This window comes from Amphiprion ocellaris, chromosome 20, assembly GCF_022539595.1.
Source record: "Amphiprion ocellaris isolate individual 3 ecotype Okinawa chromosome 20, ASM2253959v1, whole genome shotgun sequence".
Taxonomy (NCBI): domain Eukaryota; kingdom Metazoa; phylum Chordata; class Actinopteri; family Pomacentridae; genus Amphiprion; species Amphiprion ocellaris.
This window is the reverse complement of record NC_072785.1, coordinates 29,323,385-29,342,673: the sequence shown is the minus strand read 5'-3', so window position 1 is coordinate 29,342,673 and position 19,289 is coordinate 29,323,385. Positions and strand designations below refer to the sequence as shown.

The following is a 19,289-nucleotide window of genomic DNA, read 5'->3' as shown; positions in this document are numbered from 1 at the left end:
CAGCTAAAGTTCATTCTGTTACTGCATTATTCTGCATTTATCTGCACATAAACAGTTGAATTTCTATTTTTGGCTCTTTAACAGCTGCTTCTTCCCAATAAAATCCCTATTTCAAACATTTACTAGATGGAAATCTGGTTTAATGATATTAAACAGGAGCCAAATGCATGATTTCTGTATTTATAAGAGATTTCTCAACATCATGTGTTAGTTTTTGCTTCACTTTTAGCTCAGAAACACAAATCAAACAGAGTTTCCTTCCTCTCTGGCTGCTAACACGTCGACAAAATGGGCTCAAGAAAGGGAAGAAAGAGCAGAAAAATCACGTTTTTACATTCCCAGGCAGCAGCTCATCACACAAACGCAGAGAACAGACAGTTTAACGGATGCTTTACACAGGTAAATACGTACATGCAGAACAGAGGAGCACAAACACAGAAGGAGTACAGTACAGAGCCCATGTGGAGTCGGATGAACGGACTGATGAGTCACGACTTGTTTGGAATAAAAAGTGAGAAGAAAACAGTTTGGCAGCTGCCTGAGGACGGAGCTGAAGAGGAAGGGATGATTTGTTTGACGGGATGACAAGCAGAATGGAGTTTCACACCTGCAGAGAAGCAGCTAGAAGCATCTTTTATCCATCTATCTAATATATATGTGCAGCCTGTGATGTTAGACAGATAAAATATACACTGATTGTAATTTTATGTTCTGTATAATAAACAGTGCTTCCAAAATTATGTTAATAGAAGAAGAAAATTATTGTTTTTGCTGCTTTAGGTATTTGAATTTTAGAATAAAACAGGAAATCAACCCTCTGAACTCCAGAAGTGTTTAAAAAAAACATTTTCTTCAAAATAAATCACAATAAATGCACCATTTATCACAGCTACAGACTGTAAAAGCATTATCAAAAAAAAAAAACAAAACAAAACAAAAAAACAAAAAAAACAAAAAAAAAAGGCCAGAATCTGCTCGGGGTTCAGAGGGTAAATTCTCAACTGAACTTTTATTTAACCCTCCTGTTGTCCCCATTTGCGGCCACCAAAAAATATTGTTTCCTTGTCTGAAAAAAAATCCCAAAATTCAGCAAAAAAATTCCCCAAATTTGTGAAAATTTGCAAAACCTTCAGGAAGAAAATTCCAATAATTCCTTAAAAGTTTTCTTTAAAAGTTGTATTTAAAAAAAATAAATAAATAAATCCCCCAAATTTGGCAAGAAAATTCTTGTAAATATTTTCAAAAAATGAGTAAAAATGTTCCAAAAAATCCTAAAAATATCTACAGTGATTCCATATATATCAGTAAAACTTCTGATATTTTCTTGAAGAACATTCACATAAAAATCAACCAAAATCCAGTGAAATTTGCTGGATTTTGGTAGATTTTTTGTGAATGTTCTTAAGAAACATTTTTAACATTTCTTTTTTTCCACCAAAAAATTTTCAAAAATGTTCCAAAAATGTTGAAAATGTGGACATCAGAAGTTTCACTGTGAAAATATGTATATTTTTTCCCACAATTTCAACTTTAGACCGGGTCAATTTTGACCCGCAGGACGACACAAGGGTTAAGTCTTCAAAAAGTCAAAATCAGTTTCAGTTTTGATCCCAAATTCAAAAGATTGAAGCAGCAAAAACATTGTTCTAACATACTTTTCATGCATTATTGTGTTTTATTGTTGAATAAAAATGTAAAATATGAATAAATATAAACACCAAATATAGTGTTCATAGCTTTCTAACCTTTTGTTCACCTTTCTTCTGGGGTCAATAATGTAATTTAACTTCTTCTGTTCTGCATCCATGTTGACTGTATGCTACACCTTTGTTTCCTTTTACATTTATTTAGAATTTATTTCCAGCTTCAGCTCTTTCCAGACCAGACAGACTTCATTCCTGATTGAGTTTCAGACTGGTGTTGGTCTGCAGGAGGCTGCATGTTCATAACTGCCTGCACGCATCGACATCAATACATCAAAACCTCCCACAGCCGCATCCAGAGGTGCAGGAGGAGATGCTGATTGGTCGTTCGGGGCGCTATGGCTACTGTTGCTATGTGAGGAGACCCTACATCTACGCCACTGCAGTCGCTGGAGAAAATACTGCAGACGCTCGGTTAGGAATGTGGCTCTGCAGCGTGAGGGGGTTAGTGGGTGTAACCAGAGGGCTGCTTTTTTTAAAGAGTTAGTTAGGAAAGGCTCTAGAGAAAGAGAGTTTAATGGAAAACAGCACTGTGTGAACGTCAAACTACAGATTCAAGCTGCAGCGGGGCATCTTTTCACTAGATTTTAAATGGTCAGAGTGAGGCTAAGAGTGAACGACTACTGCAGCAGAGTGGAATAATGTGACAGTCGTTCAGCATCATCGGTGCAGACAGAACAAAATGATCCACTAACAATCATTTTATTTACACTCCTGATCAGAAGATTCAATCTAGTCACAGATGAAGGCACAACTTCACTGCATCTTTCTCGACTGAAGCCACTGACGAAGACTGATAAATATATATATATATATACGAAAAGATTTCATGTTCAAGGATTCTACTTTAATCCCTCTGAACTCCAAAACCCACCAGGCATGTTAGCGCCAAAATTACCCCGTTCATCAGAGCCAGAAACTGTGAAACGGTCAGATTTACAACCTTTCTGATGGTCCTTGAACTATTCAAAAACTTCAAATGTTGTGATATTTCATCAAAATCAAATTTTAAACAAGAAAATTTACTAAAAAACAAACAGTTTGTTCTAACTAGATCCTGTAAAAAATGAAAAATTCTGCGCTGCTTGGTGTTACTGTGAAGCTGAACATTAAACTGCTTCATTACCTCTTCAATTACATTCTTTCTTATTATAAACAAACTAGTTTTTTGTTTTGTAAACACCACAGGTCACACTTTTACTTGCGCCATATTCCATTTTGCTGTTGTATATTTTGACATTTAAATATATACTTTTACTTTTTTATATCTTAAATCTGTGCTGAGCAAATTTGTGTGAACTTGTTGTATTCTGCATAACAAAAAAGTCGTGTACAAAAAAACTGAAAATGCCCAGAAACTTGCTTGGAGTTCAGAGGGCTAAAATGCAAATAAAAACAAGTTATGGAAACGCAGCTTAACTGTCCTGTTGTACTCATTTACGGGCACCAAAAATATTGTTTCTTTGTCTGAAAAAAATCCAAAAAAAATCAGCAAAAAAAAAATCCTCAAAATTTCTGAAAATTTGCTAAACCTTCAGGAAGAAAATTCCAATAATTCCTTAAAAGTTTCCCTTAAAAGTTTGATTTGGAAAAAAATCCCCCAAATTTGGCAAGAAAATTCTTGTAAATATTTTCAAAAAATGAGTAAAAACCTTCCAAAAAAATCCTAAAAATATCTAAAGTGATTCCATATATATCAGTAAAACTTCTAATGTTTTCTTTAAGAACATTCACATAAAAATCCACCAAAATCCAGCGAAATTCAATGGATTTTGGTTGATTTTTTGTGAATGTTCTTAAGAAACATTTTTAACTTTTCTTTTTTTCCACCAAAAAATGTTCAAAGATTTCCCAAAAATGTTGAAAATGTGGACATCAGAAGTTTCCCTGTGAAAATATATTTTTTTCCCCACATTTTCAAACTTTAGACCGGGTCAATTTTGACCTGCAGGATGATATGAGGGTTAAAGGACCAAACCTTTTCATGATTTCTACGAAACCTGATTATATTTTTATTTTTAGACTTATTGTACTTCTTTGTTGGGACATTTTAAGTTCCGTGAAGTTGATCTTCGTAGTACAGTTTTAGTTTCAGTCTCTCGTGGCTTCAGTCCAGGCAGATTCAGGCATTGTGCATCATGTAAACATGTATGTTCTGTACAGACTCAGTGGCGTGTCGAGGGCTGTGTACTGTACTTACCCCGTTCCACTCCACGCTCATACTCACTTCCTCGCCACCGTCCGGCCCGCTCTCGTACTTCACCGTGTCGGAGGTCAAACTCTCGCGGCTTCGCTGCTTCTCGCGGGCCTCCGGTTCGCTCAGGACCTCCGCCACGCGCTGCTTGTGCGCTGTGTCCAGACCCTGACCAACAAACAGATGCACACGGGGGAAAACAATCAACACCGGTTCAGCTGATCCGATTAAAGCGCTGGCTGAGCGGCGGTGCCACCTGCGGCCTGAGCGCTCGCTGACGCTGTACAGGCGACAGCCAGCAGCACCCATTCATTAAATCCAATTAATATCAACGCTGCAGACTGATGCCACCTGCTGCTCAGAACACAAACCCTGGCAGACTCCTGGGCCTCACGTTAGACAACAGCAGTCACATTCAAATAGAAGAAAAAGTCCACTGAGAGACGAACATACCACAAATTCCCCAGTTGGATGCAAACCAATGATGTTATTGGTGACCTCACTTGCCAAAAATGGCCCAAGTTTCACAGAGAACGCTTAAAGGAATAGTCCAATATCTTGGAAAATATCCTTGCATTAATCTTTTCATCTACCTCTCAGCAACAATGATTCCCAAATTGTCTATGATAGCAGCTAATACAGTTTCTGATGAAGTTAACTTACATTTATGGGTGCAGCTAAAGCATTAAAAACATGCTAACTATCCTAAAATCAGAACCAATCAAGGCCAATTCCCCAGTTTGATGCAAATCAGTGATGTTACAGCTAATGATTTATGGCCTTACTCGCCAAAAAATACCCAATTTTCATAAAGAAAACTTAAAAATAGTCCAATATCCTGGAAAATATCACATCATCAATCTTGTCATCTAACTCTCAGCAAGAATGATTCCCAAAATGTCTCCGATCGCAGCCAATACAGTTCCTGGCAAAGTTAGCTTAGATTTATGGATGTAGTGAAAGCATTAAAATCACGTTGACTATCCTAAAATTGGGACCAATCAAGGCAATTTCTAATAATTAATTAATTGCTATCGGCACTAGGGCTGGACCCGAATATCCGAATATTCGGTCGTGACGGTGGTATCCGAATATTTATTTTGAGATCTGAATATTCAGATTTATTTTATCTTCTTGTAAAATGACTCATACTAGGGCTGGGCGATATGGCCTAAAAAAAAAAAATCTCTGATTTTTTTCACAAAAAATCCCGATTCATGATTTATCTGATTTTTTTTACCCCCTACCTAATCTCTGCATGCTGGAGTCCAGTCTATTTAATGCAAATCAGCTGCAGCCCTGTCCAGGTAAACACACCTGATCACAGCTGGAAATGCGCTGCATGTGGCTGCTGGTCTGGTTGTGGTGCATTTCCAGCTGTGATCAGGTGTGTTTACCTGGAGAGGGCTGCAGCTCACACGCCGCATCCAATTTGCATAAAGTAGAAGTCAGTCTACTTTATGCAAATTGGATGCGGCGTGTGGAGATTCCACGCATCGTGAAACTGTCCTCAAACTTCTAAACTAGGCGTCAGTGACCTAAAACGAGGACAGATTCAGCTGCTGCACAGATTATTTCTCGCCTCAAATGCTTTCAGAAATACTTTTCGCTGACGTGTTTTTTGAAATAAAAGGGAAAGTTTGAGGCCGAGCCGCTGTGTTTATCCGACTTGTCTGCAGGACTGTCCAGCTGAAAGCTCGGTCATGTGACCACGTAGCGGCCTGCTGTTGCTCAGTGCTGTCATGTGACCATGTTGTGGTCCGCTAGTGACCACCGTCCGTGTGATTTTCAGATGTGGTGCGTTGCTGTGCGGGAAAATAGCATCTAGTGAACACGAGCCTTTAGATCTGCACCGCTCGCCGCCATGTTGTTTGTGTATCAAGCGCGGGGGGGAGGGGGGCGCACTCTGAACTACGGGAGCCCAGCGGGAAGGCGTTGGTGGCGGATGTTGATGAGAAAATCGATTTTCATTAAAACAAATCGACATTAAGTACAAACTCGAATTAATCGATAAAATCAATTTATCGCCCAGTCCTAACTCATACATGCATGAAAGTCATTGGAATTAGTGGCTTTGATAAAGAACTGATCAATATCGTGATGCATGTAACGGTTTTCTTTACATTTTCTCTGGCGTTCCGACTTACAGAAGTCTGATGATGTAAGTCCTCAACTCCGACAGAAGTTGACGACCCCCTGTAGTTGGAAAACGGCATCAGGTATTGGTAGATGCTAATATATACAGATACATTAAGTTTTTCAACTTTCTTACTGTCCTTGAGCTACTCATTTGTGACCAGCTGTTCAATCAATAAACAAAAAAATTGTGACATTTTGTCAAAATCACTTTATTCTGCATGTCCAATTTAAAAATTAAATATTAAAGGACTCATATTGGATTGAGGAAAAACGTGAACTAGACATCTCTGAAGAGTGGTTTTTTTTTTCTGGAACAAGCTGCCAACGTCAAGCATCCTCTGACGTATTTAGAGATGATACGGTTACACCACACTGTTCCCTATGAACCTGCCTGAGCTATAAATTATTCAGGAAGGGGAAAACAAAGCGCAGCAGGACATCAAACTGGAGAACTGCAGTTATGTTGTCAAGAGTCTGGATGCCAAACATTTATTTACATCTTTTAAAGGTCAAACTAACATCACAGGGACGTCAGAAAGCAAAAGTGGAAATATATTAGAGGAACGCTGTGGGATTAGTGGAGCTAAATCAAGCTCTGTTACTTTCATTTTACTCTCTAGAGCTGCAATGATACCGCAGGAATCCATTTTAAATTCTTAGTGCAGCCTCCTGTGTGTGCCACTGAGATACTTAAATCCTAGAAGGAAACCCTAATTCAGGATAAAAAGCTGCAGGGCTTCACCGCTGCCTCCCACTCATCATCTCCACAGGAGACCAAATTAAGTCTCATAAGTAACACACCATCAGAGGCAGCTCTCCAAACTCTGCAGCATCATCTCTCCTCTGGTTTCACTCCACATTTTCTGCCTTTTAATCTGCAGTAAACACCGAGGCCGAACCGTTTCATCTGGCTCTCGGTAAACTTCTAATCAACGGCAACGTATCAGAACTTATTAGTCACATCTCCCAGCGACCACACCTGCTTTCTGGATCGCATCGCAGCTTCCTCCAGGGTCTCAGCCGCCTCGAACTTGCCCTGCCGCCTGTAGAGGGCGCCCAGGTTCTTCAGGGTGGTGGTGACCGTGGGGCTGCAAACACAAGAAGCACAGAGAGCTGATCTCACACAATCAAAACATACACACACTTTCAATACAAAACTTAAACATGTTTATTTAAAATGTTTCTTTTTGAGGCAGAATAATAATACAGAGACGTCTCAATGAACTCTGGGTCTTGTTCTGTCTCCAGCAAAGAGATTGATCAGATAATTCACACAAGTTAAGCTACTGTCCGGGTTTAATCTCCAACCAGCAGGATAAAGGTGGTCACAATGCTATATATATATTATTATATTCACATAGCAGCCAAGACAAAGATAGACAGACAGACAGACAGACAGACAGACAGATAGATAGATAGATAGATACTTCATTAATCCCGAGGGAAATTCAGTAAATACACATCCACAGCTCTGAGAGCGTCTATCTGGGTCGCATCTTGGTTTGGAAACAGAGGAGGGATCTAAAGGTGCTGCAGGGCCTTTTTAGAGGCAAGTAAAAAAAACAAATCAATCCCTAGAAACTGGCTGTCCGGCCCACCCACACTGGAAGATCGGTGTGGCGCACTCAGAGTGGAAGAGCTGACCTTCTCTATGAAGACTGAAAACGAGCAAATTCCGACAAATTCAGACCAAATTACCACCACAGTGTGAGCACACTTTATATGATTCAACATATACTTTAAATAGAGAGTGAGATGAGCACATGTGAGAAAGTTAAGCAGGTAAATGACACATATATGAATGCAGATTGTTTACATGTCAACATGTGAATGAATACAGATGTGTGTAAGTAGTGAGCATATATAAACATAAGTACATAAACTCCTCGTGGAAGTGAAGACAAATGTTTTTATAGATATCCATGGGTCATTCCAGAATTGGAGGACATTTTACGTCCCACTCATCACATTTCAAATAATCCACAAACAAAATATAGGAGAAAAATAGGAGAAAAGAATGTTTGAAAATACTTCTAAAAATATCAAATAAGTCTGGAGTTTCCCCTAAAATGTCATTTTTCTCTTGTTCCACCCCTCTGATGACCAAACTGAATCTCTAATAAAACAGTTAAAATGAAATTTAAACCTCCTTTTTTTGTATTATTTTTTTCATTGATGTCTCTTGTAATTGTGGGAAAATTTTCTTTAATCACTATAATATTTTAAATAATACTTATCATGCATGGAACGTGTGTCCCACAACAACCCTGTTAGCATGACCTGTTGATGACGTTTTTGTCTTTTCCGTCTTGTTTTTGTCATTTTGTGTCTTGTTTTTGTCATTTCATCTCATTTTTGTCACTTTGTGTCTTGTTTTTGTCATTTCATTTCTCATTTTTGTTATTTTGTGTCTTGTTTTTGTCGCTTACATCATCAGTTTCCTAAAGAATGTTTAGAGCAAAGCTAGGTCCTCTCTTCTATTTTTCATGTTTTCATAGCATTGTCCACCTTGATTGAATGTCTCACTCTACCTCATATTATCAGGATCAGACTCATTCTTTGGACTGTTTTCCATCAGTCAGTTTGTCCTCTTGGTCAGCAGTAACAGCTAGCTAAATATTTAGCGTCTACCGCTGAGAAAAAGCTAACATTAGCATGGATTAGCAACCCTGTTACTGTGATTAGAGTAGGGTTAGCAAACAACATAGAAAACATGGAATAAATGGTACCATTGATGTGTAAGCTGAACCAATCAGGGCTTTTATTACCTGTTATTGATGAATATGGGGCAGAAAATTCATAAATTTGAAGCCCAAATGCCACCTAGTTCTGGAATGACCCTTATACCTTATGGTAATTTAAGCTAATGAGAATTATTTGAGCAGAAACTGTTTTAAAAAGCTGATGATTTGAGATGGAATACTATAATTTGCACTTTCACATTTAAAAGAATTCCGTTTAAACGTTCCCTAATTGCCTCATAAACAGGCTACAGTGGATGCTAGCTTGTTAGCTGTGCACAGAGAAGCTTCTAGTCTCCACTCAGACCAAAAATGACTTTGGAAAAAGATGTTCTGATGTCAGGTTTACTGTCACTTGTGGCTTGAATTTTATTAATAGGAAACAAACTGACCTGTCGACTTTGCAGGCTTTGTACCAGCCTCCATACTCTCCAAAGGGTGAACCGTCCTTCTGCTTCCCCTGCAAGACAAAAACATGCTTTAAACACCCGCATTCACTGAGAGGAAACTAATCAGTCGACGTTTAGAGACTGAAATTAACCCTTTTCTGAGCTGGAAGCTGTTTTAACACCATCAAAGAGGACATGAGGGGGTATTTAGTGGTGGGATTATGCTTGGGTCAGGATTTCTTCCCCTGAACAACTAAACCCATTAAACCGTGACAAAGTGAAGTCCTAGTTGGGAAAGTTGAGTTTTTTCTCACACCATCATCACCAGAGGACGGTTATTACTGAGACTTAATCCAAGTCTTTGTGAAGTCAATCCTTCCTATTCCATGTTAAGTTAGATAATAAAGCTGTCAGAGTAGAAGTACTGAATATTAGTCCAGATGTAGAGTTCTGTGGATGACATTAAAGCCTTAAATCAGTAGGTGTCAAACATGCGGCCTGCGGGCCAAAACCGGCCCTCCAGAGGGTCCAATCCGGCCCACTGGACGACTTTGTAAAGTGTAAAAATTACAGAGAAGACATGACCTGCTAATTGTAAATTAGTAAAACTATAAATGTAAAATAATTTATAGACCTTGATCATTGTTCTTTTGTCATCTTGTGTCTCATTTTTGTAATATTTTGTCTTGTTTTTTGGTGTGACTTTTGTCATTTGTCTCATGTTTTTGTCGTTTTGTTTCTCGCTTTTGTCATTTTTTGTGTCATTTGTGTAATTTTTTGCCTCATTTTTCAGCGCTTTGTAACTTTTTTGTCAATTTTTTCTCTGTTTCTGTTGTGTTTCGCGTCATTTCTCCCATGTTTTTTGTCATTTTGTTTCACACTTTGGTCATTTTTTTGTTTTGTTTGTGTCATTTGTGCAATTTCTGGTCTCATTTTTGTCATTTGTAAATTTTTTTGTCGCTTTGTAACTTTTTTGTATAATTTTTTGTATTTTTTGTTTTGTTTCATCTTGTTTGTCTAATTTTTGTAATTTTGTGTCTCATTTTTGTCATATTTTGTCTTGTTTTTGTTGTTTTTTGTCTGATTTTTGTCATTTGTCTCGTTTTTGTTATTTTGTTTCTCGCTTTTGTCATTTTTTGTCTCATTTGTGTCATTTGTGTAATTTTTTTGTCTCGTTTGTCCATTGTTTTGTCATTCTGTAATTTTTTGACAAATTTTTTGTCTTTTTGTTTTGTTTCATCTCATTTGTGTCATTTTTTCCATTTTGTGTCTCATTTTGTCATATTTTTTTGTGTTTTTGTTGTTTTTTGTCTAACTTTTGTCATTTGTCTCATGTTTTTGTCATTTTGTTTCTCGCTTTTGTCATTTTTTTTGTCTCGTTTGTGTCATTTGTGTAATTTTTTGTCTCGTTTGTCTATTGTTTTGTCCTTGTGTAACTTTTTTGACTAATTTATTGTCTCTTTTTTGTTTTGTGTCATCTCGTTTGTGTCATTTTTGTAATATTTGGTCTTGTTTTTGTTGTTTTTTGTCTTTTGTCTGACTTTTGCCATTTTGATCATAAAATAAAATGCTATATCATTCAATTTCAGATATCTGTGACTAAATGTTGTGTTCCTTTGTAGACACTCTGTGATCTGTGAGCTGTAATGTGTAAATGATAAACTGAGGTATAATATTGTTGAAACTGAACTGATTTTTCTTAAGAAACTTCAGGTTGTTCATAATGTTTTGTACAAAGATAATTCCGTAAATGTGAACATTTTCAGAATGTACTTTTTTGCACTAAAACAAAGGAAACATTAGGAGTTGTGGTTATTTATAGGTATTATGTTTTGATTTTACCCATTTGAGATCAAACTGGGCTGAATGTGGCCCCTGAACTAAAATGAGTTTGACACCCCAGACTTAAATCATCAAAATACACCTTAAAATGAGAATTATGCTCACCTTGCTTTGTTCCTCTCTCTCCTCAGCATGCATCCAAATTGGTTTGTTCTCATCTGCAGAGAAAACAGACGGAATCGGTGCTGATGCTGACCAGCAGCAGGAGTCGTTGCTTTACAGCTTAAAGCTTATTTTTGTGTACAGCCTGAACACATTAACCTTTTTACATCAGAGTGTCTCTGAGCACTTTTACTTATTTTAGGTCACTCTGGATTCAAGCAAGTCCAACATGCTGAAATGTGGAGTTTTACCGTCAACGGAGCCGAACTCCCTCTCGTGAGCTCGGGTGAGGATTTCTTTGTACAGAGTCTCGGCCTGCTTGAACTTTCCCTGCTTCAGGTAACAGGACGCCTGGAAACACAAACAACGAGCATCAGCACGACACTGGGAAAGATAAAACTATAGCACAGTCAGACGCTGGACTTGGAATTCATATGAACGAGGTTTTAGTCAATTCTGTTTTATGCTTTCTTTGGAATAAGTTTATATTTTTTAAGTAAAGGGCCAAAATGACAGTGACATTACCAATTTTAGTAAAATAATATCGATTTAAATGTTACCTAAATGCTTCATATGCAGGCTACAGTAGATGCTAGCTAGTTAGTTGTGCACAAAGAAGCTTCTAGTCTCCAGTCAAGCATCTGTGAGATCAAAAATAACCTAAAAATATGTTTTAATGTCCGATTTACCAAGTTGAAACCAAGCGATTTTATCTAAATGAGCTGTTTTCTGTAAGCCGATCAATTTCTCATGTTTTTTTAAATTGTGGGAAGCCAAAATAGTGAATAACATTCAATTTCTCTTGCAGCCACAATGAAAAGTATTCAGAACGCATCCAAATGTGGATAATTTTTCCCATGGCAGCAACAGCAACATGTTTATTAATCATTTGGCAAAAAAATTAGTCACGTGTGCCTCAAACTGGATTTCAGAAGGGACTAAATATTTACAAAAATTGCATTTGTGCCCTCAAATAAAAACAAGAAAGGACACAGTACTATAAGTTGAACTCTTTGTGTAAGAAATTTGTGTTTTTCTCTTCATAAATAAAGACATTTCCAACAGAAATTGACACAGAAAATGACAAATCAGTGCATAAAAATTCACCAGAATATAGGAAAACAAGTGTTTTATGCTTAAATTGCCCTAGGGAAGGGAACCCAGAACCCAATGAACGTGTCTTTTTTTCCATTGTTTACACAAAATCGACACCCATGCATGTGTGTAGTTGCCTGTTACCTACATCTAACGTCAGTGGAGGCATTCTCAATTTATGGCTAAATAAGAGAAAAGTTGTTGCCAGATATCAGATGTTAGTTTAATTTAAATAAAGTGAGTTTATTTTTATTCGTTGGACTTTCTTTCAGTAGTTTCAGTATTAGTTATTATAAATAAGGCCATATTTACTGGATTTACGTTAGTCTTGCATTGTCATCTATAGTAAATTTATGAAAAAAGTAGATAAAAGTAGGTCATTTTAAATGAATTGGATGATAATATTATTTATTGGATTTTCTGTGCGGCTTGATGAAGAACGAGGCACAGAATCAGTGGTTTACGAACCTCCCTCAGTATTACATCTTGTAAAAAAAGGTCATATTTATCGGATTTATGAGAGCCTTGCTTTGTTATCTACAGTAGATTTATGAAAAAGTAGATAAAAGTTAAGTATGAAAATGCAGAGTCTTGTCAGAGGGCGATACATTCTTGTTAGAGGCTGGTTCTTGTCCACAGGGTGCTTTTAGAGTGTAAACCCACAAAAAAAAATCACAGATATTTTGCTTTAAGTATTAACTGCAGAATAAATTAGGGTTTACATTTTAGCTGCATGTAGGAAAGTTTTCTCTTTGGGCATATTTCTGCACTGTTTATCTAAAACATTAACCTTTTTCCAAGACTAAAACAGAACTTTATGATAACTGACAGTGTTTTCTGTGAGAGTAAACACATTTTTTTTTACACATAATTGGGTTTAGCTCCTCTCACCAGGTTGTTCTTGGTCTTGGCCACGTTGGGGTCGTCGGGGCCCAGTTTGGTCTGGTAGATCTCCAGCGCTCTCATGTAGTAGTACTCCACCTCCTCGTACTTGCCCTGGTTCTGGCACAGCAGAGCCAGGTTGTTCAGCTGCTTGGCCACATCTGGGTGGTCTTTACCCAACACCTGGGACAGAAGGCGGAGAGACGACGGCTTAAAACAGCCTTTTTACACCAACAGCCCGTCTGGGACGAGCCATTTGGTCGACAGCTCGGATCCAGGGTGACAAACTACCACCAGGCTGCTGATCTTGCAGCTAAAATCCAAAGAATAGTCAGTAATTCTTCTACTCCTACTCCAAACCATTAAATTTTCAATTCAAATAAGTGACACAGTTTAAATACGTAAACCACAAAATCCATTGATTTTCAAGTAAAGTCATTTGTCTAAATCAGAAGCTATAAAAGGAATCTTATTTTCACCTTTTTTCAGAAAAAAAGGTGCTAACTGGACCAAAAATAGTTCTGTGCAGTGACGCCATAGAAGAAACTATTCTGGTTCTATAAAAGGACCTTTTAACAAGAGGTTATTTAAATTTAAGAACCGCAAAAATGTCTAAGAAAACATCAAAATTGTCTCTTTGAGGTTTGTTTCATCTGTTTCCAGGTTAGTTTGACTCACTACAGTCTGTTTGCTGTTGTGTTGTTGTTCTGCTGATCTAACATCACATCAGAGAAAAGTACACAAAACACTCTAGACTCATAAATTTCAGCCACAATATTGAGAAATAAACCTGTAAAAAGTGCTGCTTTCCCAACTAAACCCAGCAGGTATCTCCCTGAGAATCTGGTTCTGTGCCAGAATGACGAACCCATGACCTGCTTGGTAAGTAAACAAACATTATCGGAGCGAGAAAACAGCATTCATCACAGGAAACGACGTCCTAGTCTGAGCCGCACCGAGCACAAACACAGTGAAACAAATCTCCAAACGTGAATGTGTTTGCATGAATGTGGATGTGAGGCTGAAGGTAAGCTTCTCCTGAGGAGGCTTAAGAGGCGAGCGTGGGAAGCGTGAAAGATGCAGGAGGATTATTAGAGACGAGCGCTTTCATCTGAGTCTGACTGACCAGGAAAAGAGGAGATGGATGAGTCAGGGAGGAATAAAAGGAAAAAGGTCAGAGGACGACACCAAGAAGAGGAGGTGGAGATTAGAAAGGAAACAGTTTGACAAGAGTGTCCGAAAGCTTATTGTTTTGTTCTGGGTTGGGTTTGCTGATTTTTTTGTCTATTTTTTTGCTGTTTGTTTCTTCAGCCTCCCCGTGCAGAACTACCTACAGCAGGGGTGTCAAACATGCGGCCCACGGTCCAAAACCGGCCCTCCAGAGGGTCCATTCCGGCCCATAGGACGACTTTGTAAAGTGTAAAAATTACAGAGAAGACATTAACTGCTCATTTTTGTCATTGTGTCTCATTTTTGTGACACAAAATTAAATTAACTGCAGGTTGTAAATTTGTAAAACTAAATTTAAAATAATTTCTAGACCATGACAAGTTGTTTTGATCATAAAGTAAAATACTAGATTGCTCATTTGTCTTTTGTTATTTTGTGTCTCATTTTTTAATTTTTTTTTGTTTTTGTCTTCTTTTGTCTGATTTTGCCTCATGTTTTTGTCATTTTGTTTCTCGCTTTTGTCAGTTTTTTGTCTTGTGTTTGTCGTTGGTTCATTTTTTTATTGCTTTGTGACTTTTTTTGTCTCATTTTTGTCTCTTTTGTTGTGTTTCGTGTTGGTTGCAGCATTTCTTGCTATTTTGTTTCTCGCTTTTGTCAGTTTGTGTTTAATTGGGTGTAATATTTTGTCTTGTTTTTGTTGCTTTGTCTTTTTTTGTCTGACTTGTCATTTTGATCATAAAGTAAAATACTATATTGTTCAGTTCCAGATACCTGTGACTAAAAGTTTTGTGCCTTTGTAGATCCACTGATCTATAAGTTGTAATGTGTAAATGATAAACTGAGGCATAATCTTGCTGAAATTGATCTTATTTTTCTTAAGAAAGTTCAGGTTGTTCATCTTGTTTTCTTAAAAGATAATTCCTTAAATGTGAACATTTTCAGAATGTATTTTTTGACTACAACAAAGGAATAATCTGGAGTTGTGGTGATGTATAGGTTATCATGCCCATTTGAGATGAAACTGGGCTGAACGTATCCTGGACTAAAATGAGTTTGACACTCCTGACCTACAGCATCCACCGATCTCTGACAGCTTCCCTGTAAACATCGTTAGCAGGGTCAGAAAGGATTTGCTCTAAGCCACGAGGTTCAGGTCGCTCAGGAATTCATCTTGTTTATTGACGCCTCTGCAGCGGTTTCTGGGAAGCTTTCAGGAAAACTACCTTGATGTTAAATTAAGCAAAAGTGGCGTTTCTACAAACATTTTAACAGAAAATGATCAATTCAGGATGTTAATTTTAGTTTTTTTTCCTCATTTCTACAGGGAAAATGGCTCCACACTGCAAAGATCTGACTTCTACGCTGGTTTATTGCTGTAAATATGAAGGAAAACTGTAATATTTGCTGCTCTACAGTCAGTTACATACTGTGTATCTGCTCCTACTGATTTAACAGAGTTATGAGGAAACAGTTTGAAAGACGGATAACAGCTCTGAAGTCTGCGTTTAACCTTCAACATTTATCTTTTTCGCTCTTTATCTGACAAGGACAAGGCTGATGTTATTACATATTTTCTTCTGTTGCCAACAAATTCAATTCAATCCACACTTTGGTAGCCTTGAAGAAGAGCCGTTCCTACAGCTCTTCACTGTACGATGTCCAGAATTTCATGAATAAACCCTCTCCATCTCTAAAACCTGTTCACAGGTTATCTTTTGAAAAACCAACAAAAAAAATGCCAAAAAGGACAACATTTATTAGCCACTAATTGCAGAAATATTTTTAAAAAACATTATATTTTCAAGTTTGGGATGGTTCTTAAATTTATCCCGTGTGGGGTGCAGCTCTTTTGGGAAAATTAACCAAATCTAAACTTAAAATCAAGATATTTTACCAAACTTTAGACTTTATTCTACATGTTTCATTTAGAAATGTGACAAAATGAAACAATTACAAAAATTTCCGAGCTTGTCAGTGCAGCTGAGAAGCTATAACTGATTCAGTTGTGACTAACGGACACATGAAGATACATTCAGCATGGTGAAACATCTTTCTACAGCTAATTAGCAGAGTACAGAGTTTGAAGAAGTTGTCAGAATGTAAATAGTCAAATATCTGTAGCATGTAAAGCTGCATTTTTCCAGGATTGATGACATTTGTGGTCACTTGGAAAAATGCTGTGCATGTTGATTGCATTTTTCCTCAGTTTTTGTGAAATAATTACATACATTCAATGATCATTGTTTTTTTAATGATTTTATGACATTATAACTGTATTATTTTGCACAGCAGACATTTCTGAGTTCTTTCACCTTCGTCATGGTTGTCCTGTTTCCACAGAGATGCAGGACTTTATATTGCAGTGAAAAATGAACCCACAGGGAGGAGAAATGCATCAGAAACTGCTTGAAGTAAATGTCTTACATCAGCATCAGAGAAATTAACTCTGCAAGGCAGAAATGTACAAACACACTGCTTTTATTTCTAGTTTTAATTTCCCCTCAAATAAACCATCGGAGCTGTTAAAAGTTTTGATACCAGATTACAGATTTCCCTGATACCCACCGAGCTCAGTCAGCAGCAGAATATTCCTGAGTTTCTATTAAAAAAAAGGCAGAACTGCGTGAAGAAAACATCCCTCTGATTCAGCAGCTCTGCCGGAGCAACATTACGCCACGCTGCCTGCGCTGGAAAGCTCAGAGAGTCGAGTCTCACAGCTTAAGCGAGAGCATTATCATCGCACTTTAAGCAGCATAAAGAAATGAAATCGCTCAGCTTAACCGAAGCTGACGCCTTCGCTCTCGGAGGACGGAGAAGGAGGGTTTGTTCAAAGGCGAGAGCTACAACCGAAAGTGTCTCCTGCACTTTCAGGACTGCTGAGCGGCGCTGCTGTAAGCATCAAATGAGGAGATGAGACTGAAGAATGAAGTTCAAACTGGATATAGAGGCGAACAACAGAGAGTGAAGCAAGAATCAAAACAATGTATATGTGTTAAATAACCCTATGATTATGTTTTCTGATGCATTTAGGTGCACACACTTAAAAAATACAGTATATTTCTGTATAAAATGTTGTTTTTTACAGTATTTTATGCTAATACTTACACCCCTTAACCTCCAGGGTAAACAATGGCTTCAGCGGTGTGTATTTATACGTTAATGTAAGATGCAGTCACAAGGGATGCAATTAGCTGCAGATTAGAGTGTAAAAAGTCCTGCACAGCAACAACAAAAGTGTCAGCTACTTCACAAGCTGCTTAAAGCTAACAATCCTCAATGACTGATTATGGGTCACCGATTAGTGGCTCTGATATTCAATATTTTTCTAATTATTAGTATGTTCTTAGTTTTTAACCAATACAATAAAAAACAATATTTTAAAATGGCTCCGATAGCTTGAATACTAATCGACATCGGCCCTGAAAAAACCAGCAGCAACAGTTAATCGATCAACTATTTAATTAATTACTGACATCTTTTGTTGACTGAATAATCAGTTTGAATTCATTTTTAAAGACTAAATTCTCTGATTCCAGCTTAATAAATGTGAACGTTACCAACACTAGAAAAACTGAGGCTCTACATACTATAGATATTGGCCGTTTTTACATTTTTATTGTCTCCAAAAACTGCTTTTATTTCCTCTCTACTCTGCTCATCATCAGTAGAACGATGTTTCACCATGCTGAATGTATCTTCCAACAACTTGCTCCTCTGTTCACTGTTTCTGAGCCATGCGGCATTTATTTTGTTCATCCAGTAGCTTTGATTCTCCTATCGATCTAAAACTGTACAAAGTAATTTGAAACATGTCCAAAGAAACAAAAAAATTGTTCAAAATGACTCAAAAAATGTCTTAAATGACATTAAAACTGTCCAAAATTACTTAAAACTATTTCAAAATCGGTTCGAAATGACAATTTTTATTCCAGTTTTGAGTCTCTGCTCATCATCTGTAGAAAGATGTTTCACCATGCTGAATGTATCTTCCAACAACTTGCTGCTCTGTTCACTGTTTCTGAGCCATGCTGCATTCGTCTTGCTGGTTTTTTGTCTGGTTTGTGTCATTTTGTGTCTCTAGGTTGTCATTTTGCGGTTTTCTCATTCTCCTCTCTGGCAGTAAACAGACATTTGTTGTTTTTGGCTCTTTCACCATTTCCTGGACCAAACACCTCATCGATTAATGCAGAAAATAATTGACAGATTGTTCAACAAAGAAAATGTTGCAGCCCTGGAAAAAATACATCTATCAAGTCCAAATAATGCCTGACTAAAGCTGAGAATCTTACTTTCTGAACTTCTCTGTGAAACTTAAAATTCAATGTGAACTTTGAGAAACTGAAGGGGGCAAATGGTCAAATACATTCCGGTGTCTGAATATTTCTCCTTATCTGACTCATTTTTCTGTTTCTGCTCTTCATCCTTCTGTCTTTAGTGACTCATGAGAACATTCTGAGTGAAATCAGAGCTCTTCTATGCAAGTAGGACACAGAGTTGGTCTGAGGATAAACTTTAGATTGATATTGAAAGTTTTAAGCCTGATAAGAGAAAAAAAAGACATCTATTATCTGAGGAGTAGAAACAGCTTTGATCAGCTGCTAAGTCGTACTTCTAGAGGAGCATTTTTACCAAAACTTTCAGTGTGGGCTTCTCAGTTCAGCATGGTGTCGTTCAAGTTAATTTTTTAAGTGCTGCACATTAAAAGATATTTAATTGGATATTTACATTTTTAATTTGAGAGAATATTGACAGAATATTTGTTTTTCACAGTCCAAGTGTGAATCTGAAAGCTGCTAATGTGAAGCACCGTTAATTCTCTAAATGCTGCACTTAAATAGATTTTATATTTTATTTATATTTATTTAGATTTTTTTTTTTTTTTTAAAGGAGAGGTAGTTTAAAGAAGAAATGTTGAAAAGTTATTTTGTAAAGACGTCTTTTTTTTTTCTTTTTAAATGTCAACAATGTTTCTGGTTTCATTTTTAAATTTTATTTTTGCAGCAAATATTTATCAGTTTCAAATATTTAATTC

At 37.2% G+C, this 19,289-nt stretch overlaps 1 protein-coding gene across 6 annotated transcripts in view; it reads right to left on the bottom strand.

The window, feature by feature from the left end:
- klc1a (kinesin light chain 1a) overlaps positions 1–19,289 on the bottom strand; it is a 94,423-nt gene that overhangs the window by 29,614 nt on the left and 45,520 nt on the right. For 3 of the 6 annotated variants that reach the window (XM_055005528.1, XM_055005524.1, XM_055005525.1), the window contains exons 8-13: positions 13,097–13,270; positions 11,362–11,461; positions 11,114–11,166; positions 9,170–9,237; positions 7,016–7,124; positions 3,904–4,065 (exon numbers count right to left, since the gene is read on the bottom strand). In XM_055005528.1, coding sequence (XP_054861503.1) covers positions 3,904–4,065; positions 7,016–7,124; positions 9,170–9,237; positions 11,114–11,166; positions 11,362–11,461; positions 13,097–13,270 — 666 coding nt within the window. The remainder of the gene's footprint in view (positions 1–3,903; positions 4,066–7,015; positions 7,125–9,169; positions 9,238–11,113; positions 11,167–11,361; positions 11,462–13,096; positions 13,271–19,289) is intronic. The other 3 variants (XM_055005523.1, XM_055005526.1, XM_055005527.1) reach the window with 1 other exon arrangement.